Here is a 23,441-nt window from a genome sequence, read left to right on the forward strand (position 1 = left end):
CAATGAAAACTTAATGGATTACAGTAGATACAGTAAAGTCCTTCAAAATGAAATTTTTTCCAGATTTAAATTCTTGAACTTCTTAGAATTAAATTTGTAGAAGCATTTTGCACCTATGATCAGTATATTATGAAAACATCACATGATTTATGATTAATATGGAGGATTGCTATCTCCTTATCAAAACAGTGTCTGAAAATTATTGTAATAACTATAGCATAACTGAAAAATAACTGAGAAATTGGTAATATTATCTAGATATTTTTGAAACTACATTTAAAACATTACAAATACTGCCGAGACCGGTTTGGCTCAATGGATAGAGCGTCGGCTTGGGGACTGAAGGGTCCCGGGTTCAATTCCAGTCAAGGGCATGTATGTACCTTGGTTGTGGGCATATCCCCAGTAGGGGGTGTGCAAGAGGCAGCTGATCGATGACTCTCTCTCATCGATGTTTCTAACTCTCTCTACATTCCTCTCTGTACAAAATCAATAAAAATATATTTTTTTAAAAAATAATAATAATAAAAAACATTACAAATACTTTGGAACACTAGCAATATATAAACTCAAATAGAAAGTCTAGTCAGCATCATCACTATCAATAAATAGGTAAACTTGGTAATGTATTTTATCATTTGGACCATATGAGATTGGATCTTCAGATCAAGTTGAATTGAATTGCCTGGGAGAGGAACTAGAGACAGAAGGCTGACTATACTGACAATCTTTTAACATTATATAATACTAGAGGTCTTATGCACAAAATCTGTGCAAGGGGCTCAGCCCTCACAGCCCAGGCTGCCTCATGGCCCTGCCCCATGCCCACTGGTCATTCCAAAAGGCTGTTCTGCTATTGGTCTAATTAGCATATTACAATAGTTTTTTATTATATAGGACTAGAGGCCCAGTGTACGAAATTCATGCCCATGTAGGGTCTCTAGCCTGGTCTGTGATCAGGGCCTTCCAGCTGCCTACTGGGGACTTCCTTCCCCAGATGCTGGCTGAAGCTTTCCTTTCCCAGCTGCTGGCCCGGGCCTTTCTTTGTTCCACACCACCTCCTGGTGGTCAACACACTTCATAGTGAATGATCAAACTCTCAGTCTCCTGGTCAAACTCCCAAGGGGACACTTTACATATTAGCCTTTTATATATATAGATGGAAGATGGCAGAGTGTAGATGGGAGGTGAAATAAGGGTTTTTCTCATTGATTTGTACTGTTTCTTCCAAAATCACAAGCATATTTAGAGCAGCAATTTTCAAGGTATGGTTTGCGGGATACTTGGGGTAATTGAGACACTTTCAGGAGCTTGCAATATCAAAACTATTTTCTCATCAATAATAAAACATTACTTTACTTTTCACCATGTAGATATTTGCACTGATGGAGCCAAAGCAATGGCGAGTAAAACTTATGATACTTCAGTACAAAAGTAAAGTAGTAGTACTAAAATTATTACTACATTCTTTACCATCACATGTTCACAGTAAAAAGGAAACAAAATAGCCCTATAGGGCTTGGCTCAGTGGATAGAGCATCGGCCAGAACACTGAAGGGTTGCAGTTTTGATTCCATTCTCTCTCATCATTGATGTTTCTCTCTCTCCCTCTCCCTTCCTCTCTGAAATCAATAAAAAAAATAAACAAACAAACTACTACTTGACTTTCAAAGAAAATATCCACAACTCTCTAAAAAAGCTAGCCTTGCTGAAGCCGGTTTGGCTCAGTAGTAGAGTGTCGGTCTGCAGACTGAAAGGTCCCAGGTTCGATTCCGGTCAAGGGCATGTACATTGGTTGCAGGCACATCCCTGGTAGGGGGTGTGCAAGAGGCAGCTGGTTGATGTTTCCCTCTCATTGACATTTCTAGCTCTCTATCACTCTCTGCAAAAAATCAACAAAATATATTTTTTTTAAATAATAAAATAAAAACGGTGACTTTAAAAAATAAATAAATAAATAGCTGATATGCAAATCGATTGAATGGCAAAATGACCCATTGCTCTATCGCACACTGACCACCAAGGGGCAGACACTCAACGCAGCAGCTGCCCCCTGGTGGTCAGTGTGCTCCTACAGGTGGAGCGCCACTCAGCTAGAAGCCGGGCTCATGGCTGGTGAGCACATTGGCAGTGGCGGGAGCCTCTCCTGCTTCTGTGGCAGCACTAAGGATGTCCAATTGATGGCTTAGAGCAGAGCGGGCCTAAGCCATCAGTCGGACATCCCCCAAGGGGTCCCAGGCTATGAGAGCGTGCAGCCGGGCTGAGAGACCCCCCCCAAGTTCATGAATTTCATGCACTGTGATATATATATATAAAGCCAGCCACTCAATTTGGGCTGGGTCAGCTGGACTATACCCATGCATGAATTCGTGCATTATGCCTCTAATCTACACTAATAAAAGAGAAACATGCAAATTAACCGTCATTCTGCTACAGCTAAAAGCCACACCCACCAGCCAATTAGGAGTGGGTATACAAATTAACCCAACCAAGATGGTGGCTGGCCACGGAGCTGGAGCAAGCAGGAGGCTTGGGTTACCCCGGCCTGGCCAGCTCTGGCCTCCGCTCAAGGCTACAAAGTTTCAATTATAAAAGATAAATAAACCCTAGATACTTGCTTCCAGCCAGCCTTGGCCTCCGCTCAAGGAGGCATTGAGGGGAAAGGAGGGGCTGGGACCTTGGGTCACTGGAGGGTGATCAGGCCAAGATGAGATGGCAGGGGCCATTGAGAGTAAACAGACCAGCAGGTGGCCCAGTTGGGGATGAGCAGACTGTCAGTGGGGGTCAGTTGGAGGTGATCAGGACAGTGGGGGGGGGGGGGGGGGGGGGGGAGCAGTTTGGAGTGAGCAGGCCAGCAGAGGGGTAGTTGGGGGTGAGCAGGCCAGTAGGGAAGGAAAGTGAGGGTGAGCAGGCCAGCAAGGGGTGATGGCAGTTGGGGGTGAACAGGCTGGCATGGGGGGCAGTTGGGGATGATCAGGCTGGCAGGGGGAGCATTTGGGGGTTAGCAGGCTGGCAGGCAGAGTGGTTAGGGGCAATCAGGCAGGCAGGCAGGCGGGTTAGCGGGTGGAGCCAGCAGTCCTGGGTTGTGAGAGGCCCAATCGCTGTAAACTGGCAGTAGGACATCCTTCTAAGGGTCCCATATCGGAGGGGGTACAGGCTGGGCTGAGGAACACCTCCTCCCCTGCCCCGTGCACGAATTTCGTGCACTGAGCCACTAGTGTTTAAATAAAATTATATACTTAAGCATTCAAATTCAGATCAGTATGCTCAGTTTCTTATCAAATTTCATCCTTAAAAGAAAAGAAACCAAAGCATTCAATTACACTAAGAAAATGTATTCCATTGTTAAAGAATATTGTTACCTGTATTCACAGGGGTTTGAATGGATGGTGGTGTACTCTCGCTTACATTTCTTTTGGACTCCAGCAACTGTCTCACTGTACCTGCATTTCTATGGAATATATATACACAAAAATAGTCAGTCATAAATATAACATTGTAGGGAACATCAATTTATGTATAGATAAAGTAGTGGCCCATAGGGGAAAAAAAGAGTGGTTAGACAGGCATTGCAGCATTAAACTTCAAGTGAATGCTGAGGAAAAACTAACACATAGAATTCAGAATGCTAGGGGCAGAAGGGGAGGTGTCCTATGACATTAGGAAAGAGTCTTCCCTTATATTCTAATGTCCTCAATACTTTTACCTGAAAACCAAATGTAGGTCCTAAAATCTGCAGACACTAGTTTTTATCACCCCTGACCAAAGCATTTCTGTTACTTGAGAGAATACTATTTAGTACAAGTGATAAAAGAAATCTGAAATGACCAAAGAAAGCTTTATAATAAACTTTCCACAAATGACCAATTATAACAAAGCAAAAAGGAAGGAAATACACTTAATTCAGTATACTACTTATTACCTCTATACAAATACATAAGATTAGATTCCAAGATGTTTCTGCAAAATAAAATCAGAAACTTTTTCTTATTATTTTATTACTTTAAAAAAAATCTTTATTGCTGAAAATATTACCAGAAAAGGAAGTATTACATATGTCCTCTTCCCACCCTCCTCCCCTCACTGATCCCTTCTAGCCATCCCACCCCTCATCCCAGGCCTTCACCACCCTATTGCCTGTGTTCATGGGTTACATGCATACAAGTTCTTTGATCTCTTCCCACCTACCCACACATTCCCACTGAGATTCGACAGTCTGTACCATGCTTCTATGTCTCTGAGTTTATTTTGTTCATTAGATCCTATATATGATTTATTTGGAAACTTAAAAGACTTGCTACTTAAAAATCATGCACACTACTGCTGCAAATGAAAATTGGTGCAGCCACTATGGAAAACAGTACAAAGCTTCCTCAAAAAAATTAAAAATAGAGCTACCATATAATACAGCAATTACACATCTGGATATTTGTTCGAAGTAAACCAAAACGCTAATTAGAAAAGATATATGCACCACCATTTTCAATGCAGCATTATTTAAAATAACCAAGATATGGAAACAACTTAAGTGTTCACCTATGGATGAATGGATAAACAAACTTCTGTACATACACACATTGGAGTATTATTTAGCCATAAAAATTTTTTTCCCGTTTGACCCCCAACATGGATGGATCTTGATGGTATTCTGATAAGTAAAATTAAACAGAGAAAGAAATCTAAAAAAAAAACAAAATTTATTTTAAGAAATCTAAAAAATATATATGTAATTTTAAAATTCATATAGAGAGCAGATTGATAGTTACCAAAAGTGGGGGCTGGTGGGTGGGAAAAATGAGTGAATTTTATTTTTAAAAGGTAGAAAAAGAGGGCCTGGCCAGTGTTCTCAGTGGTTAGAGTAGGCCCATGCATCAAAGGGTTCTAGGTTCGATTCCTAGTCAACAGTACATATCTGGGTTGCAGGTTCAGTCCCCACATGCAGGAGGCAACCTGTCAATGTGTCTCTCTCACATCGATGTTCTTCCCCCAACTACAGTAACCCTTCTTCCCTCCCCACCTCCCTCTTTTTCTCCCTTCCACTCTAGCTAAAAGCAATGGGAAAATATCCCCCAGTGAGGGAGAAATAAAAACTTGACAAATAGGACAAATATGTGATACCTTAATCAATTAAGTAATTTAAAAAAAATAAATAAATAAAAAATAAATAAAAGATATTGTTTAAAAAAAAACTTGACAAATAGACTGTTTATTAGTCTCACCTATAGGGCACATTATTATTGCTGGTGACTTCAACTACAGGCTTTCCTGGTGATGCAGGTACAGGTGGATTTGGTGGATTCTGAGGGAGAAAAATACCAAGGTAAAATAAAACAAATCTTTAAAAATAAGACCTTAAATACTTTATCAATATATTATCTGTTACTTCTATAATTCCATGAAAAATATTATTAGTTGAGACAAGAATGTGAATCTTGGAATTACCACTTGTTAGCTGTATCTTAAGCACAGTACTTAATGGAAACAACTGTTTATTATATGAAAGACAAATGTAATAATTGTGATACCTCAGTTTTTTTAGATGAGCCAATAAAATGAAGACTATGAAAATGGTTTACATGCTTTAAGGGCTCAATAAATAAAACAATAAAAATATTAATAATAAACCAGATATTCTCATTCAATAAATATCTAGTGAATGTCAATATATACTTTACTAGGCATGCAGGCATAGCAAATAAAAATGGTTCCAAAAAATTTATACAAATTTTCTAATATAAGAAATAAAATACCTCATTTTACACATTATGACAAAGAAACAAAGTTGAGAAAATGGAATTTAAAATCATGAAATTATATAATTGAAGAAAACTATAATAAAAAAAATCTTTGGGTATGCCTAAGTGAGTTTGGGGAAATTAGTCTATATAGAACAAAGGAAAAAACCCACTGTCAGTTACTCAAGGACAAAAGAGAAAAAACAGAATTTTAAAAGTTAAGTAAAAACAATATAAAGATGAAGAACAGCCGAAACCGGTTTGGCTCAGTGGATAGAGCGTCGGTCTGCGGACTGAGGGGTCCCAGGTTCAATTCCAGTCAGGGGCATGTACCTTGGTTGCGGGCACATCCCCAGGAGGGGGTGTGCAGGAGCCGGCTGATCGATGTCTCTCTCACATCGATGTTTCTAGCTCTCTATCCCTATCCCTTCCTCTCTATAAAAAAATCAATAAAATATATTAAAAAAAAAAAAAGATGAAGAACAAATTATTTGCTGCTGGGGGAAGAGAGTGAGTGGGGGTGGAGGGACAAGGTAAGGTTGAAACTATAAAATTGTTTTTAAGTCAAGTGAGATAGGAAAATGAATCCAGAGAGAAAAATCCTGTAGAAATAGTGATTATTAATGAAATAATTATTATTGGCAATATCATGTACCAGACAATGAATCTATCAAGACAAAAAGAAATGTGAATTGCTCAAATGGGTATAAAAGTCATAAGGAAGAGAAAGAAATCCAATTGAAAAACTATAAAGCAACATGCAAATGCTGTATTAAAAATATGTACTGCATGCCCACTTGGTTGAATGTCATCATTGTGTACCAAAAGGTAGCCAGTTCGATACCCAATAGGGAGGGCACATACCCAAGTTTCAAGCTCGATCCCTGTTGGAATGGATGTATGCGGGAGGCAACCAATTGATGTTTTTCACATCCATGTTTCTCTCTCTCTCTCCCCCTTTCTTTTTCTGTAAAAATCGATAAAAACATATTTTTTAAATGTTTAAATAATGTACTACAGAGTAACTAAGGAAACAACAAAAAGAAAAACTAGACTATAGAATATTGTTTATGTTATGCTACCATGTTTGGACTTAACTTACATAGTGTAAGAAAGGAAAGGCAGGATAGGACTATTGAAGGCAGTGGAGTACCAAAATGATAACAGATTAGACTAGGACAAATCCAAAAAACATAACTTTTTAAAAACATATATTTTTATTGAATTCAGAGAAGAAGGGAGAGGGAGAGAGAGATAAAAACATCAATGATGCAAGAGAATCATTGATAGGCTGCCTTTCTGCACACCCACTATTGGGGATCGAGCCCACAACCAGGGCATGTGCCCTTGACCAGAATCAAACCCAAGCCCCTTCAGTCTGCAGGCCGATGCTTTATCCCCTGAGCCAAACAAGTTAGGGCACAAAAAACATAATTTTAAAAATGCATAGAAAATATGGCTTCAACAATGCTGTAAGATAAAAGTAATTGATAAGAAAATTTAAAATTAGGAAAGGGTTAAAAATTATAGAGCTGCAGAAACAACATACAGTAGATATAGTGAATGAAAGCAAATTTCAGAACTATAATAAAGGAAGTGTTTCCTCCTAATTCAGCATTCCCTAAGATTGTCAGTTAGAGCTAAATATTAATTGTGCAAGAATAGAAATTCTTACTTCTTGTCTTTTCTTAAGATCTTCTTTGGCTGCTCCGAAGCGTTTGGTTAACCTGGCTATCTTGGCCTACAAAAAGCAAAAACGGGAACAGAAATCAAGTGGCATTAAGGCATTAAAATGGAGCCCACATTACGAGAAACTCACAGGTGACAGGATCCTCAAACAATAGCTAACAACAAAAATAAATAAAGTAACCTGATTGTAAAATATATATTTAAAAAACACAGAAAATTGTAATGAAAACTAAAATAGATTTAAATTTGATACCCGCAGGTAAACACTCTTAATTTTATACGGTTAGCTTTTTTCCTCCTAGAACTGTGGATGTTTGCTCACAAACCAGTACATTTCTGAATATCTATGATTGTTTTTTGTTATTTTTAAACATAGTTGTAATCACATTTAATTTTCTCACAGAGAATTATGCAGTAGTAAAAATAAGCATATCTATAAGTAATAAAGATCCCTTGCTAATACTACTTAAGGGTATAATATATTGAATCAATATATACCACTGATATACACACACACACACTAGAGGCCCAGTGCACAAAATTTGTGCATGGGAGGTGGGGGAAGTAACCTCAGCCCATCTTGCACCCTCTCCAGTCTGGGACCCCTTGAGGGATGTCCAACTGCCCCTCTAACAATTTGGACTGCTGACTCCCAACTGCTTGCCTGCCTTCCTGATTGTCCCTAACCGCTTCTGCCTGCCAGCCTATCGACCGCTAACCACTCAACTGCCAGCCTGATCGACACCTAACTGCTCCCCTGCCAGCCCAATTGCCCCTAACTGCACTTCCTTGCAAGCCTGGTCCCCCCCAACTGCCCTCCCCTGCAGGTCTGGTCCTCCCAACTGCCCTCCCTCACAGACCTGGTCCTTCCCAACTGCCCTCTGCTGACCTGATCACCTCCCCTGCCGGCCATCTTGTGTCCACCTGAGGGCGGCCATCTTGTGTGTTGAGTGATAGTCAATTTACATATTACCTCGTTATTATATAGGCTATCATATATATTAAATCACATATATTCCACTTTCCTGATTGATGTTTCGCAAATGTACTGCCAGAGTCAAATAACACTGCAATTAATGTTTGTTCTTTCACATGATTTCCATAGGCAACATTCACAGAAACAGAATTCCTAAGTCAGAGTATATTTTTAAGGCTCTTTTTTTTTTTTTTAATATATTTTTATTGATTTTTAACAGAGAGAAAGGGGAGAGATAGAGAGCTAGAAATGTCGATGAGAGAGAAACATCGACCAGCTGCCTCTCTTGCACACCCCCCACTGGGGATGTGCCCACAACCAAGGTACATGCCCTTGACCGGAATCGAACCTGGGACCTTTCAGTCCCCAAGCCGACGCTCTATCCATTGAGCCAAACCGGTTTCAGCTATTTTTAAGGCTCTTGTCTAAATGTTTTTCAGAAAAGCTTTGCTCATTTCTAATTTCAATAGCAGTTATATGAGTGCTCAACATTTAATTTCATTATTCTGTTATTCTTTAATAATCTGAGGAAAATGTTACCTTGTTAGTATTAATATTTGTCAGAGAAATTATTTTAATCATTTGTACTGCTTACATAAACTGACTAAACACATATTTTGCCCAAATACATATTCACAGAAAATTTTAAATTAGAATAGAAAGAAAAAAACTAAAAAAAATTATCACATCACCACATGTAAACACTTTATATTTCCCTTAGGTCTTTTACTAAGGCATAGATGTGATATTCAATTTATTTTTTATTTTTTATCTTCACCTGAGGATATGTTTATTGATTTGAGAGAGAAGATGAAGAAGGGGAGAGATGCAGGGGAAGAAGGGGAGATGGACGGAGGGGGAAAGAGGAGGAGGGGGAGAGGAGAGGGGAAGGGAGAGAGAGAAACATTGATAAGTTGCCTCCTGTATGTGCCCAGACCAGGGATCAAACCAGGAATCAACCCTTTTGGTGTATGAGAAAAAACTCCAACCAACTGACCCACCCAGCCAGGGCAGTCAATTCTTTTTACTACTATTGCTATTGCAATTTTATATCAAATATATTTTCAAAAATTATAAACTAAGCTTCTGAATGTATTCATGAGGCCTAACTAAGGAAGAGCTCCTCCAGAGAATTTCTTATATCTAATATAAACACATCACTTTAAAAAATGGTATTATCTATTTTTAAAGTTCCTTTCAGGAAGTAGTCACTTCTAAAGGAGACCCCAAACTTTCCAACTTATTTAAGTCCACTCGCAAAGCCTAAAAATCACCTGTGATTCCCAAACTGAAGATTTTCCTCAGGAGTTAAGTTATTTATGATTAACACCCAAGGACAGAACAGCATGATTTTATATTCTTAATATGGATTTACCTTTCTGTGACTAAAATATTTCATGCAACTTTTTTAAGAAAAGTATGTTAAAAGATATTTTTATACCCCAACTTATACAAGAATCTTTCATTGTGAATTTAGTCAGACTAGCTGGTGGGTATTCTATAAATTGCTTTGTTTGTAACATAATACTATTTTTACTAAGAAATGAAAACTAATTAAAAAATTATTTTTTTAATTTTCTTTTTGTTTGTTATGTATGAGGGAATGTCTAGAAGGAATAATACCAAAGTAAAAGTGGTAACCTCTACAGACTAGGATCGGCAGACCTTAAGGGAGAATATATGGAGAAGGACTTCATTTTCATATCATATATATCTGTAGTATTCAAACACTTTAAAAAAAATTTTTTTTATCACTTAAAAAAGTAAACGATTAGCAGAGAATGAAAACCAAAGTTTTGAAAATGGACTTATCTTTTTTGATTTATTATTTTTAAAAAATCAAAGTTGTTTTAATCCAGGAAAATGAACAATTTTTTCTAAATTATAATTCTAAATATCTGCCATCAAATGTCTAAGACTGGATTTCTATTTTGGCAAGTACTCTGTGAGATTTTTTTTTAAAGGCTACGAACAGCCCAGCTGGCATGGCTCAATAGTTGAGCATTGACCTATGAACCAGGAGATTATGGTTTGATTCCCAGTCAGGGCACATGCCCAAGTTGCAGGCTCGATCCCCAGTGTGGGGCATGCAGGAGGCAGCCAATCAAAGATTCTCCTCAACATTGATATTTCTATCTCTCTCTTCCTTTTCCTTCCTCTCTGAAATCAATAAAAGTATATTTAAATAAAAATAAAATAAAAGCCATGAACTTTTTTTTTTTTTTTTTAGTTCAGGACAGTCATATTCTGTTATTATGTATTTGATTATTACTTCTATTTCATTTGCCCTTGGTTTCCCCATTCGGGCATATCTGTAATTTCTTGGTAATGGCACAATGGTAGCTATTTAAATATAAGTTACACAACTATTGGGATTCAGACACATTGGACCTTGTTTAACAAAGTGGATTAATATATAAGGAATAACGTTCAACAAATATTACTTAATACTATGACAAGTGAGATGATGCCAGTCTTTCTTTGGTGACTAAAAAAGTATTTAGGAAGTACTAAGTATATAATTTCTGAGGCTGTATTACGGGTTAAACTGTTTATATCCAAACCTCATATACTACATCTGAAACCCAAGTATCTCAGAATGTGACCGTATTTGTAAATAGGTAGTTGCAGAGGTAATTAGTTTATATGAGGTCATGCTAATATAAGGGTGGTCCTCAATCCAATATGACTGGTAGGTATCCTTGTAAAAAGGGGAGATTTAGACACAGACACAAACAGGTACAGAGTCATGTGAAGATAAAGCCAGAGATCAGGGTGATGCATTTGCAAGGCAAGTAACACTCATAACTGTCAATAAACAAACTATCAGAAACCAGAGGAGACACATGGTACAGATTCTTCCTCATACCCTCAGAAAGAAACAATCCTGCCAACACCTTGATATACAACTTTTGGCCTCCAGAACTATGAAACAATATGTTTCTGTTGTTTAAGCCACCCAGTTAACGGGCACCACTTTTATGGCAGTCCTAGGAAACTAACAGAGGCTCCTCTTACTTCTAAAATTTAGAAATTAGATATATTTTATTGACAAGTTCAAAAATGTATCACAAACAATGTTATAAAATGCACATACAATTCAAGTCAGTGTACAAACCTGTAGTTCAGTAAGAACTGTTTTATGCCTCTTATTACATTCGATCTTTTCCACTCGTGTTTTCAATTCTGCCAAAGTCTTATCAAACACAGCACACTGTAGTGCACGCAATTTTTCTTCCAGCAACCACTGTACAACCTAAAAAAATACATATTCCTTTGTTACAGCAAAGAAGGCATTTCAGCAAGCACTGAACAGTAAATATTCCTAAGGACTATGTAAAACTAGATTAATGAAAAAACTAGGCTGGAATCCATAACACAATGGATGCCCTGAAATCCTCCTCTTCTACATATATAATATCTACTGAAAAAGAATATATACAAAAAGAAGAAAATTTCCAGAGGGTGAAATTTAAAAATAATTTAAAATTGAAGTTTTAATATTTTCTTCCCATACACTCAATCTAATTTACAGGAAACAAATTAAAAAACAACATTTTTACATTTCTAATATGTTCCAGATATTTTTGTGAGATACTTACAGTGCACTACAAAATTCCTATAAAACATTTCTAAATGCATACTCACAATTTCCATTTTTATCTCATTATGGACCCATAACAAAGAATAAAAATGGTACATGTCCATGGATTATACTTGAATGACATTGTTCAAGAGGAGTAAACTCTCAATACACATAAAAGTTTTCAAAATTCTTTCACAGAGATATCTTTATCTTTCTAACAGCTCTATAAGAAATACTAAATACACATTATTTATCTTCATATGACAAATAAAAAAAAAACTGGAAGAAAAAAAATCTACTTTACTTACTGCCTCACTATTCCTTTACCTAGTATAAATATTTATATTTATCTTAGTGGAAGAATATTGGTCTAAAAACTAATTTATTTATAATTTTATCATTAAATTGATAAGAACTTGAAAAGTTAATTTCACCTGAGTTGCATATTCCTCTCTTAAAAAGGAATTTGTCATAAGCATGGGTGAAAAAATTTTGAAAAAATATTAAATAATGCATATTTTCAGTTCTATGTATAGTTCAGCAGATTGTGGAGATGTCAATATCTGTAGTTTACTCTCTCCCCTTAGTCCTTGGAAAGCCTTGTCTCTACCATTTTTAATACTAAGTCTAAAGTACACAACAAAAATTTAGAATGTAGGAACTTACAACCATGAAACCAGCTTATTATAAAGATAAAAGTAGTAACATAAGACTGTTTCTATTACAATTAAGTTCAATTATAACAAAAAATAAAACCTGAAAACGTTCAATTTTGTTACTGAAGTAAATAAAAAACATCAAGTCTCCCTTCCAATTTGACAATTACTACCATATCTAGAATAAAATATGTAGCTTTAAAAAGAGAAATATTAAAATTAAATTATTAAAGATAATAAGCTCAACCACTTTTAAGTTCTCTTTTTCTGTGACCTGAATATTTCAGTAAAAAACAAAAAATTTTTTCAAAAACCTAGAAAAATAAACATGTTGGTGCTTTTTACTTAATAGGATTTTCAATTTATAATCTATAACACCTTTTGTAGCTTCTGATTAATATCTCCTTTGGCTGTAATCTTTACTTGAAATTCTGCCTCATATTCTTCTTCCATATATCGACGGCGTTTGGACTGTACATTGTCCATGTCCTCAGATTTAGAACGTTTTCTTCTGGAATATTCAACTGAGGACAAAAAGCATAATGATCTGTCAGGTGTTTTTTATTAAATATCTTAATGCCAATTCTCCATCCTCAGCAAAATATTATTTCTAGCTATCACAATAGCATTATCAATCAATTACTTTATTAATTACTTTTGAGATCAGAAAAATAGACAGGTAGCTTTTAGCTTTCAACTTGAAATGATTTTCTTATTTATTTATTTTTTAAATATATTTTATTGATTTTGTACAGAGAGGAAGGGAGAGAGATAGTTAGAAACATCGATGAGAGAGAGTCATCCATCAGCTGCCTCTTGCACAACCCCTACTGGGGATATGCCCGCAACCAAGGTACATGCCCTTGACCGGAATCGAACCCGGGACCCTTCAGTCCCCAAGCCGACGCTCTAATCATTGAGCCAAACCGGTTTCGGCTGAAATGATTTTCAATATGCTAAATAAGGATTTTCTATAGGTTAAGCAATGTGTACTGTAAATACAGAATATCTTATCATTGAAATCTTTCTATTAAAATGGAGAATCACTTAAAAATGTGAATATGAAATGAGAGGAAATAATCTCATACTGATTCCCATTGCTAAATATTATAGTGATCACTAATCCTCTGACAACATAGAGTATTCAGTCTCATGTCACAGATTTTTAACAACTGTGCACAGCTCTATTTAACTCTTCCTCTTCAGTAAATATTTCCCACAATAAATCTAGAAAAAAACTCCTACTTATACATCAGCCTCAGACAAATAACATGATATTATTCTTTTTTTAAAAAAAAATAATGGTCATTCTTAACATATCACAATGAATTTCAAATATGTAAAAATAATAAAATTAATGACAATTATAAAAGTATATTTGGTAAAGAATATTCAAAGATCTTCACTGAGAAAATTTCTATTTCAAATAGTGCTAATATTCATGAGCTCATAAGCAAAATTTAACTGGTTTATTTTTCAATATATAAAAAGTGACCCCTGATCGGGTGGCTCAATTGGTTAGTGTCACCCCGTATTCCAAATAGTTTTGTGTTCAATTCCCAGTCAAGGCACCTGCTTAGGCTGCAGGTTCAATCCCCCATCAGGGTGCTCATGGGAGGCAGACTATAAATATTTATCTCTCACATTGATGTTTCTCTTTCTCTTTCTCTCCCCCCACATGCCTTACTCTCTCTAAAAATCAATAAAAACATAACCTTGGGTGAGGATTTTAAAAAATCAAGTGAAAATACTAAAATCTTTACACTTATTAAAGGCAAATGCCCTTATGTGACCACACCTATCCCTCTCCACTTTACTCTCTATCCATATCTACATGCCTATTTTAAAAATCCAGTTATACTCTATGACTTCACTTATAATCATAACTTAAAATCATACACAGAGAGCAGTATGACGGGACAGGTACAGAACCCAGGTTTCCTGACTTTTAGTCCAATGATCTTCCTATAAACTTAATGATACTTAGTCCCATAATTTCCCATGAAGTTTTAGAGCCTTAAGCAGACCGAGACACTAATATCACCCTCAGAAAAAAATCTTTATAGTCCCATGCTTTAAACATAAATCTAAAACAATTTCTCTCAAGATATCCAGACAGTTTCTTAAAATTAAGCTTAAGTCTTTCTTATGAAACAAGAAAAGTATAAACAAAATAAAACACTGAAGTTTATAAAGTAATTAATCCTTTCAAAGATCCTTAGCCATCAACAAAACGACTTAACGGTGGCTTACTTAAATTGCAAAATTTCATAATCATCTCATGGACATAAAAGTATAGTCCACAGTCTTCAAACTAGAATGAATGATTTACTATTTTTCAAATCAGTTCAGTTTTTTTATACAGTACATACTTACTTTTCTTAGACGGTCTTTCATCTTCATGTATTATTTGCTCTTCTTCGTCTAATTTCCTGTTCTTTTCATTATTTTGTATCTCTGTGACAAAAAAGAGAACAGGAAGCATTACTTCCATTAGAATTCATAACAGCACATAATAATTTACACTCTTGGTGTAAATATCCAGTTAATAATTATTTATGAAATCAATCTCAAGATATGAAATATTAGAATTAAAAGGGAGCATGAACTGGTAGAAATGAATGACCAAGTCCACTTTCAAGTATTCCTACAAATACATAATAATCTCTTAATATGGACAAAAATTAATAGTACAGAGTTTTTAAAATAAATTCTCCTACTTAGTAATTTACTGTCAGCCAGATTACTAAAATGTGTTAAGAACTACCATAAAGGAGTTAGACTCCTTACATTTAATTACTAAAACTAAACCAGGGATTGTGACTATTACAAACCACTGGCAAACTACTGCCAAAACACCTTTTTTTTTGGCCAGACAGATTGAACCATTGTTATTCAATGGTTATGGGACAGTTCATAAAAGAGAAATGGAAAAGCTATCCTAAAAATAATGATCATTTTACTTAAAAGTAATAGCTACTTTGATACCAGTCCCAACAGCAAGCTAGGTGCTTAACATATATTATTTCATAACCTCAATATAATCTTATACTATAAACAGTATTCTTGTCATCATACAGATGAGAAAAGTAAAAATTCAGCTAAGTTATTTTCACTAGAGGCATCTAAAGTACAACAATTAAAGAATGCTACCCAAAAATATTTCTAAAAGTATCCACACAATTGCACTGCTATAACAAAATCCCAGAAGTACCACAAATAGCCTTTGGCCAATCTGAACACTTCCAGCAATGGTAGTGTCATTCACGAAAGAATATTAAAAGAAATCAGATGTTAATGGGAAAATTAATTGTAAAATGTCATTTGTAACACTTGAAGCAAATAAACTAGTAGGTTTTTATATTATAGGTTATGTGGTTGCTAAGTGATAGCAAGAACAATTCCTAGGACTTTGATCAAGTATGCACTGACTTGAAATTGTAGTCTCATAGTGTTATCTTATCTCTCTTCTAAATATAAATACCTTAAGGGCAAGGGGCATATTTTCTTCTTACTTTAGCTCCCTTAGCACTTCACACAATGCCATTCAGAGTGGATACTTTGTAATTCTGAATTCTGTGAAGTTAAGCATTTATCAAGTTAAGAGATCGTTCTAGCCATCATCATTCTCAACTTTCTCTGCAACTAAAAGAAATATAGATCTTTATGGGAATGTTTTAAGTTTACTAAAGCTAATCAAAAAAATTTTAATGTAAATAATATACTAACCTGGAGAGCATGACTCATTTTGTGACATAGCTTCAGACTCATCTTTTTCACCTGAAATATCCTCTTCATCAGAGAGGACCAAAAAGGCTTCTTTTGGCAAACTCTCACTACTTTCTTGTTTAGATGGTGAACCAAAAGAACTCTCCATCTTCTCTTCCAAATCTGGATTTGTTTCATCAATTGGAAGAAGACAAGTTTTAGAAAAGCAAGTAAGTTCATCTTCAGCAGGTGCAAGCTTTTCCAAAATAGGAATAATTTCATCTGTCTCCATAGAATCTGTATTTTCTAATATATTCTCATTTTTGTCATCTTTTAAAACATTTTCACTAATGGTTTCTGCAAGGTCTGTAGAATTTTCACCTTCAATCTTTTCACTTTGGTCAATTTCCATACTGCTAGATATATCCTCCTCTCCAGAAACAGGTTCTGTGACAGCATCTTCCTCTACCTTTTCATTTTCAGGAGGTGGAGCTGAACAAACAATTGTATCACCTGCTTCTAGAGTTTCTTCAGCAGCAGTAGTATCACTATCAACTTTTTTACTCTCATCAAATGAGAAAATTTCATCTAACTTTTCATCATCCCCATTTTGTTCAAGAAAGTCATCATCTTTATTGCTACTAGGTTCTGTACTGTCAGTGTCAGGAACAGGCACACAATCTGGTACGGAACTTGGTTCAAAAGTGGAATCAAAGGCTGATTCAGAAGTTGGTTTATCAGCAGTTGGTTCATCAGAGATCAGATCACCAGAGGCCAGATCACCAGAGACCTGATCACCAGAGGTCAGATCGCAGGCTGGACCACCAGAAGCCAGATCATCAGAGGCTGCATCATCAGAAGCCAGTGTTCCAGAGGCTAGATCATCAGAAGCTGAATTATCAGAGACTGGATCATTGGAAACCAGCTCACCAGGAACTGGTTCACTGGAGACCAGTTCAGCAGAGACTGGCTCCCCAGACATCAGTTCACCAGAGACCAGCTCAATGGAGTGTTGACCTGCAGCCATATCTGAGTTTTCAGTAAAGACCCGCTTATCAGAGACCGTTTCACCAGAGGCAGGATCACCAGAGGCAGGATCACCAGAGGCAGGCTCATCAGAGGTTGGAACACCAGAAGTGGCATCACTAGAGGTGGGATCACTAGAGGTGGGATCACTAGAGGTGGGATCATCAGAGACCATATCTCCAGAGTCTGGCAGATCTCCAATAACCAAATCACCTAAAGGTGGATCACCAGGAGCAGGTTCAGTGGTCACTTTAGAGTTTAGTTCAGAAGTTTTACTACTAGGAGACAAAGATTCATGCTTTAAATCATCATCCTGATTGTTTTTTACATTAACATTTAAGATACAAGGTGTTTCTTTCCATTCTGATTTACTTTTCTCAGGATTAAAACAAAGTTCTTCAAGGCCATTCACCTCATCCTTGTCATTAATATAATCCATATTCTCCAAAGGTGAGGTTGGGTCCACATCTCCATTTTCATGATTGCCATTTAAAAGCTTGACATCAGTTTTCAACAGTTCTTCTTTGACCTTGTACACTGCATCCAGTTGTTGACGATCACTCACTCTCATTGTTTTTCGAGCCTTAAAGACTTTTTTCTGTGGTTCTTCTATACTATCCATTTTGAATCTTTAAAAAGAAAGAGAGAGACAGAGTTGAATAATTGAAACAAGAGAACCAAGATGGCGTAGATCACATGTGTCAAACACAAGGCCCGCGGGCCAAATCCAGCCCGCCAGGCCTTGCAATGTGGCCCGCACTGCGCTGTCATCACTGCACTCCGCTGTCAGTTTATGACATTGTCAGTTTATGACTGTTCAGTAAACCATTCGGCCCACGATTTAGGCTGGATTTTAGATTTTGGCCCCTTCTCTGATTGAGTTTGACACCCCTAGCGTAGATAAACGCCAGTACTCACTGCCTCCCATAACCACATTAAAATTACAACTAAAATACAGAATCACTATCATTCAGAATTGCCTGAAATCTGCTTGAATGGAAGTTCTAGAACTAGAGAAGTAAAGAAGAATGTACATCGAGACCAGTAGGAGGGGCGGAGGTATGGTTCGGGCTGGTCCAACATCCACATGTGGCACTTTTGTCATCAGAGAGATATCTAGAAGTGGAGGTCTCCTGTGAGGAGCAAGGGGTCCCAGCCCAGGGTTGCAGGGCTAGAAAGAAAAGTCTTTGTAACTTTTGGCTATACATACCAGCAGGGAATATGGTTGTATGACACGGAGGCTGCTGGAGACCCAGGCAGTTCCTCTTAAAGGGCTGGCACACAAACTCGCTACCTCTGAGGACCAGCACTAGCATAAGGCTTGGGGGAACCCAGAGGAACTGGATTGTCTGGCATAAGAGCAACAACTTGGGGGGCAGCTTTCTCCCAAACAGGGGTGCTTGCAGGGTCATTGTTCCCATGCTGACCTCATTCGTCACAGGGTTGACTGGCAGCCATATCTGAGTTTCCATCCTGTTCACAGGCTCACACTGTTCACTCCATCCTGGTAATTCCCTGAGACCCCCACACCATCAAATTGCAGCCTCACTCAAGCTGTTTACAGAGGCTTTTCCATATAAGTGGCCTGCCCTGGCTCAGGCCTCAGACTTAGCTAAATCTCTCAAACAAGCATCAGCAGGCGTCAGCGTGCCACCAACCTATCAATAAGAGGCCTAAGACCCAACACTAGCAGCAGCTTTCCTTGCTTCACAGCTTGGCCTTGCCTGGGTACTTCCAAGCCCACCACAAGTAGCAGCCATTGGCATATCACTCTGTAGTTCCTGAGAGGTAGCCCGAGGCAGTGGCTAATTTTGCAAATCCCTGGAGGTCCCAGTAGACAGCTTCAGATTTCACCAGATTATAATTTTATACATCCATGAGCAACAAACTCAAGGGGCAGATTCAATGAGCACCAAAACCCCACTGAAGCAAGTCCTGCTCCATAGGAGTGTCCCATACACAGCAGCTCTTCTGCTGTAGTCACAGCTGATCCTCACAGTCAGTTAGCCTGGAGGTCAACTCCTCCCAGTGATGCCAACAGCAATCAAGGCTCAACTACAACAAGACTGTGCACACAGCCCACATATGGGCACACCTAGAGTGCTCAGCTCAGTTGACAAGGAAGGCTGAATCACTGGGTCTTACAGGACACCTACTACAAAAGGATACTCTACCAATTCCTAGAGACATAGCAGCTCTAGCTAATTGAGAGTAACAAACATAGGGAAGCAGCTAAAATGTGGAGACAAAGAAATATGTTACAAATGAAAGAATAGAAGAAATCTTCAGAAAAAGAACTAAATGAAATGGAAGCAAGCAAACTACTAGATACAGAGTTCAAAACAATGCTTATAAGGATGCTCAAGGATCTTCATAAGAACTTCAAAGACATGAAAAAGGATCAGTCAGAAATTAAGCATATTCTAACTAAAATAAAGAATAATGTACAGGGATTCAACAGTAGAGAATGCCAAGAATCAAGTCAGCGATTCTGAATAAGAGGAAGCAAAAAAACACCCAATCAGAAGACCAATAAGAAAAAAAAAAATCCAAAAATATGAAGATAGTGTAAGGAGCTTCTGGGACAACTTCAAACATAGTAAAATTTGAATTATGGTGATGCCAGAAGGAGAAGAGATAGCAAGATATTGAAAACTTATTTGAAGAAATGACAGAAAATTTCCCTTGGTGAAAGAAAGACTTACAAATCCAGGAAGCACAAAGTCCCAAACAAGAGGAACCCAAAGAGGACCACACCAAGACATACAATAACTAAAATGCCAAAGGTTAAATACAAAGAGAAAATCGTAAAGAGATTCAATCTTAAACAGCAAGAGAAATGCAGTTAGTTACCTACAAGACAGCACCCATATGAATATCAGCTGATTTCTCAATAGAAACATTACAGGCCAGAAGAGAGTGACAAGAAATATTCAGTGATGAAAAGCAGGGACTTGCAACCAAGATTACTCTACCCAGCAAATCTATCATTTAGAATTGATAAAGAACTTCACAGACAAGAAAATGCTAAAGGGTTCATCATCACCAAACCAGTAATTCACGAAATATTGAAGGGTATTCTTTACTAAGAGGAGAAAGAACAAGAACAAAAATATGAACAATAAAATGGCAATAAATACATACCTATCAACAACTGAATCTGAAACTCAAAATAGACAAACAAGGAATCAAATTAACAAAATAAGCTGATTAATAAAATAGAACCAGAGGCACGTAAACATTAAACCTAACTGATGAATCTCAGAGAGAAGGAGGTGAGGCAGGGTGGTGGTGGAGGAGATTAACCAAAGAATTTATATGCACTATCTATGGACACAGACAATACCGTGGTGAGGTGTGTGGCAGAGCAGCAACCAGGTTGAGCAGGGCAATGGAGGGGAGAAGGGGAGGGGGGAAGACATCTGTAATATTCTCAACAATAATTTTTTTTTTTATTGAAACAGAAGCCACCTAATTATAGACTCACTGCAAATAGATCTTATAAGCAAGCATCACTTCATGTGCTTTTGAAATAATGACCTAAAGAAAGCATAATAATCCTTGCTTGCATATTAATTTTTATATTTATTAGACTTATGTATTATAACATTGAGAAGAGGTACAGTCCACAAAAGATCAATTACTGGAAGTATTAGAAAAAAGTTGACTAACTTCTAATTTTCATTCTCAGCAAGCTAGTGGGTTTAGAAAGTCTGATGGTAAATTTAAGCTTAAGAAAGTAGATGAAAGTAAAAAAGTAGATGGAGAAAGAAAAAGAAAAGTGAAAGAGAGTGAAGACAATAGGGGAATGGGAAAGAGGTATAGATATAACGGACAATGGAAGAAATTTTAAGAAACACATACAATTGTATTGTATTTACAACCAAGCAGATCTAGATTAAGAGAACTAAATATATAGCAATAAGAGATTGTCAAGAAACTGAAAAGGCAACTCATACAATAGAGGGAAATATCTGCAAATCATATATTTGCAAATAATGTATCTGATAATATAACTTGCATCTAAAAAATACAAAATGCTGTTACAGCTGAATAACAAAAAATTTTAAGTGAGCAAAGGACTCAAATTGACATTGCTCTAAAAGATATGCAAATAGCCAATAAGGCAATATAAAATAAGGAATATTAAAAGAGGCTTAACATCATTAGTTAACAGAGAAATGCAAATGAAAACCATCCTATATAATACAAAGCCCAATATAAAAATTGTTCAACCAGAAGTTTGACCACTCACTATGATGTGCGCTGACCATCAGGGGGCGATATGGAACATGGCAGGTATCAGTGACTCAGTGCTGGCAGCAGGTAGAAGTGGAGGCAATGTCAGCCCCAATGGGCCCCGACGAGAGTGGGACTATGGCAGGATGGTGGAGCAGGTGAGCAAGAGGCACCAGGCCAAGGTGGGTGCAAGCAGGGGTCCAATCACCCCACAGACAGCAACCAGCAATGGCAGTGAGGGGCGGGACTGCTGCCTGACTCCCAAGCACAGAAGGAACACCGATCGATCGACTCACATATAGTGACCAGCAGTCAGTTCCTGGGCTGGGATGGGGACCTAGGGGTGGGTGGCAGTGACCAACCTTCCTCGGTGCCCGGGTGGAGGGCTGCAACCTCTCGCCAGCTACCTGGGGGCGGGGGTGAAGGGGACAGAGGTTCAGTGAAAACGCGACGTGTCTGCTGAGCTTGCTCTCACTCCCCTTGTTACTCTTCCCTGGGATACTAGGGTTCATGCCCCAGGGAAGCCCCCTGGCTCAGGTGCCAGTTGCCATGAGGAGCCCACCCCACACTCACGTAGCACCTTCTAGGTGAGCCGGGCCGCAGCCGGGACTAAAGAGGCTGGTCGGACTCCCCATGGGTTTGCACAGGAGCCAGGCTGTGAGACCGGCCGGGAGAGAGCATGCTGCCTGCCCGGTTTCCATGCAGTGCCGCTGGGTGGCCCAGAGGCCCACGCTGTGCCCCAGCCTGCAGCGTCCAGATGCACTCACCACATCTCTACGTGAGGACTCAAGCATCGTGACTCAGGCAGAAGAGGGGAGCGTGGGGGCCCAGAGGCCCCGGTGCTGCCCATGGCCCAGAGGTCAGCTGCCATGGAGGCCTGCCCTTCTATGCCACATGCTCGCGCTTCGATCACAGGCCTGGCCTAGGGATGTACCCGTGCACAAATGTCATACACCAGGCCTCGTCTGTATATATATTGTAAAAGGCTAAGTAACCAACGGTGTATTAATCCAATACATATGACACGCACTGGCAATTTAAAAATAAATGTTGACTTGTGCATGCACAATACATATAAAGCTCTCCTTTATGCCAATCATACACGTGTGTTTTGATCTGTCACTGTCGATCATGAATTTGGTTGTTTTTGTTGACATTAGAGTTAAAGTTGTAAATACTTCATCACAAGGGAAATTAGTAAAGCACTCTGAAAGTATTTTTACTGTTAATGTCATATACAGGGAGATAGTAGAATAAATTTAATCAATTTATCAGTCATTATTTTTATTAATGTTGTTTTTACATCATGTTTTTGTTTTTACGTCATGTCTTTGTTGTTATTTATTGATCAATTTATATATTATTTTTTCATGTGCATTTTAACAATTTTCTTTCATCTCTAACACTTCTATTATAGAGAAAGAGCCAATAGTGATATTAAAATATTTCTGCTAATAAATTTCCTTTCAATGTGCACAAATCCGTGCACTTGGCCACTAGTAGTGACTATAATTAAAGAGAAAAACAGGATGTGGACAAATTGGAACTCTCACACAATGGTTATGAACTCTCACACAAAGTTGTAAGATGGTAGAGCTGGCTTAGAAAACAGTCTGGCAGCTCTTCAACAGATTAAACATTAAACATTATTTTTCAATCATTCCGTTTTTTAAATTATTATGTAAAGCTATAAACTTCCCCTTAAGCACTGCTTTAGCTACATCCCACATTTTTATGTGTTATATTTTCATTGTTGTTTCATTACAGTATATTCTAATTTCTATTATAACTTCTTTCATCCGTTTAGAAGTATATTCCTTTAAAAA

The 23,441-nt window shown here is 37.6% G+C and overlaps 1 protein-coding gene across 3 annotated transcripts in view; it reads right to left on the minus strand.

Moving 5' to 3' along the window:
* ATF7IP (activating transcription factor 7 interacting protein) overlaps positions 1-23,441 on the minus strand; it is a 92,207-nt gene that overhangs the window by 22,957 nt on the left and 45,809 nt on the right. For all 3 annotated transcript variants that reach the window (XM_084877901.1, XM_084877902.1, XM_084877903.1), the window contains exons 2-8: positions 16,372-18,005; positions 15,019-15,099; positions 13,021-13,166; positions 11,519-11,656; positions 7,411-7,476; positions 5,220-5,299; positions 3,363-3,451 (exon numbers count right to left, since the gene is read on the minus strand). In XM_084877901.1, the coding sequence (XP_084734027.1) occupies positions 3,363-3,451; positions 5,220-5,299; positions 7,411-7,476; positions 11,519-11,656; positions 13,021-13,166; positions 15,019-15,099; positions 16,372-17,998 (2,227 nt within the window). In that variant the 5' untranslated portion in view covers positions 17,999-18,005. The remainder of the gene's footprint in view (positions 1-3,362; positions 3,452-5,219; positions 5,300-7,410; positions 7,477-11,518; positions 11,657-13,020; positions 13,167-15,018; positions 15,100-16,371; positions 18,006-23,441) is intronic.

Source organism: Pipistrellus hanaki (genome assembly GCF_964339955.1).
Source record: "Pipistrellus hanaki genome assembly, chromosome: 3".
Lineage (NCBI taxonomy): Eukaryota > Metazoa > Chordata > Mammalia > Chiroptera > Vespertilionidae > Pipistrellus > Pipistrellus hanaki.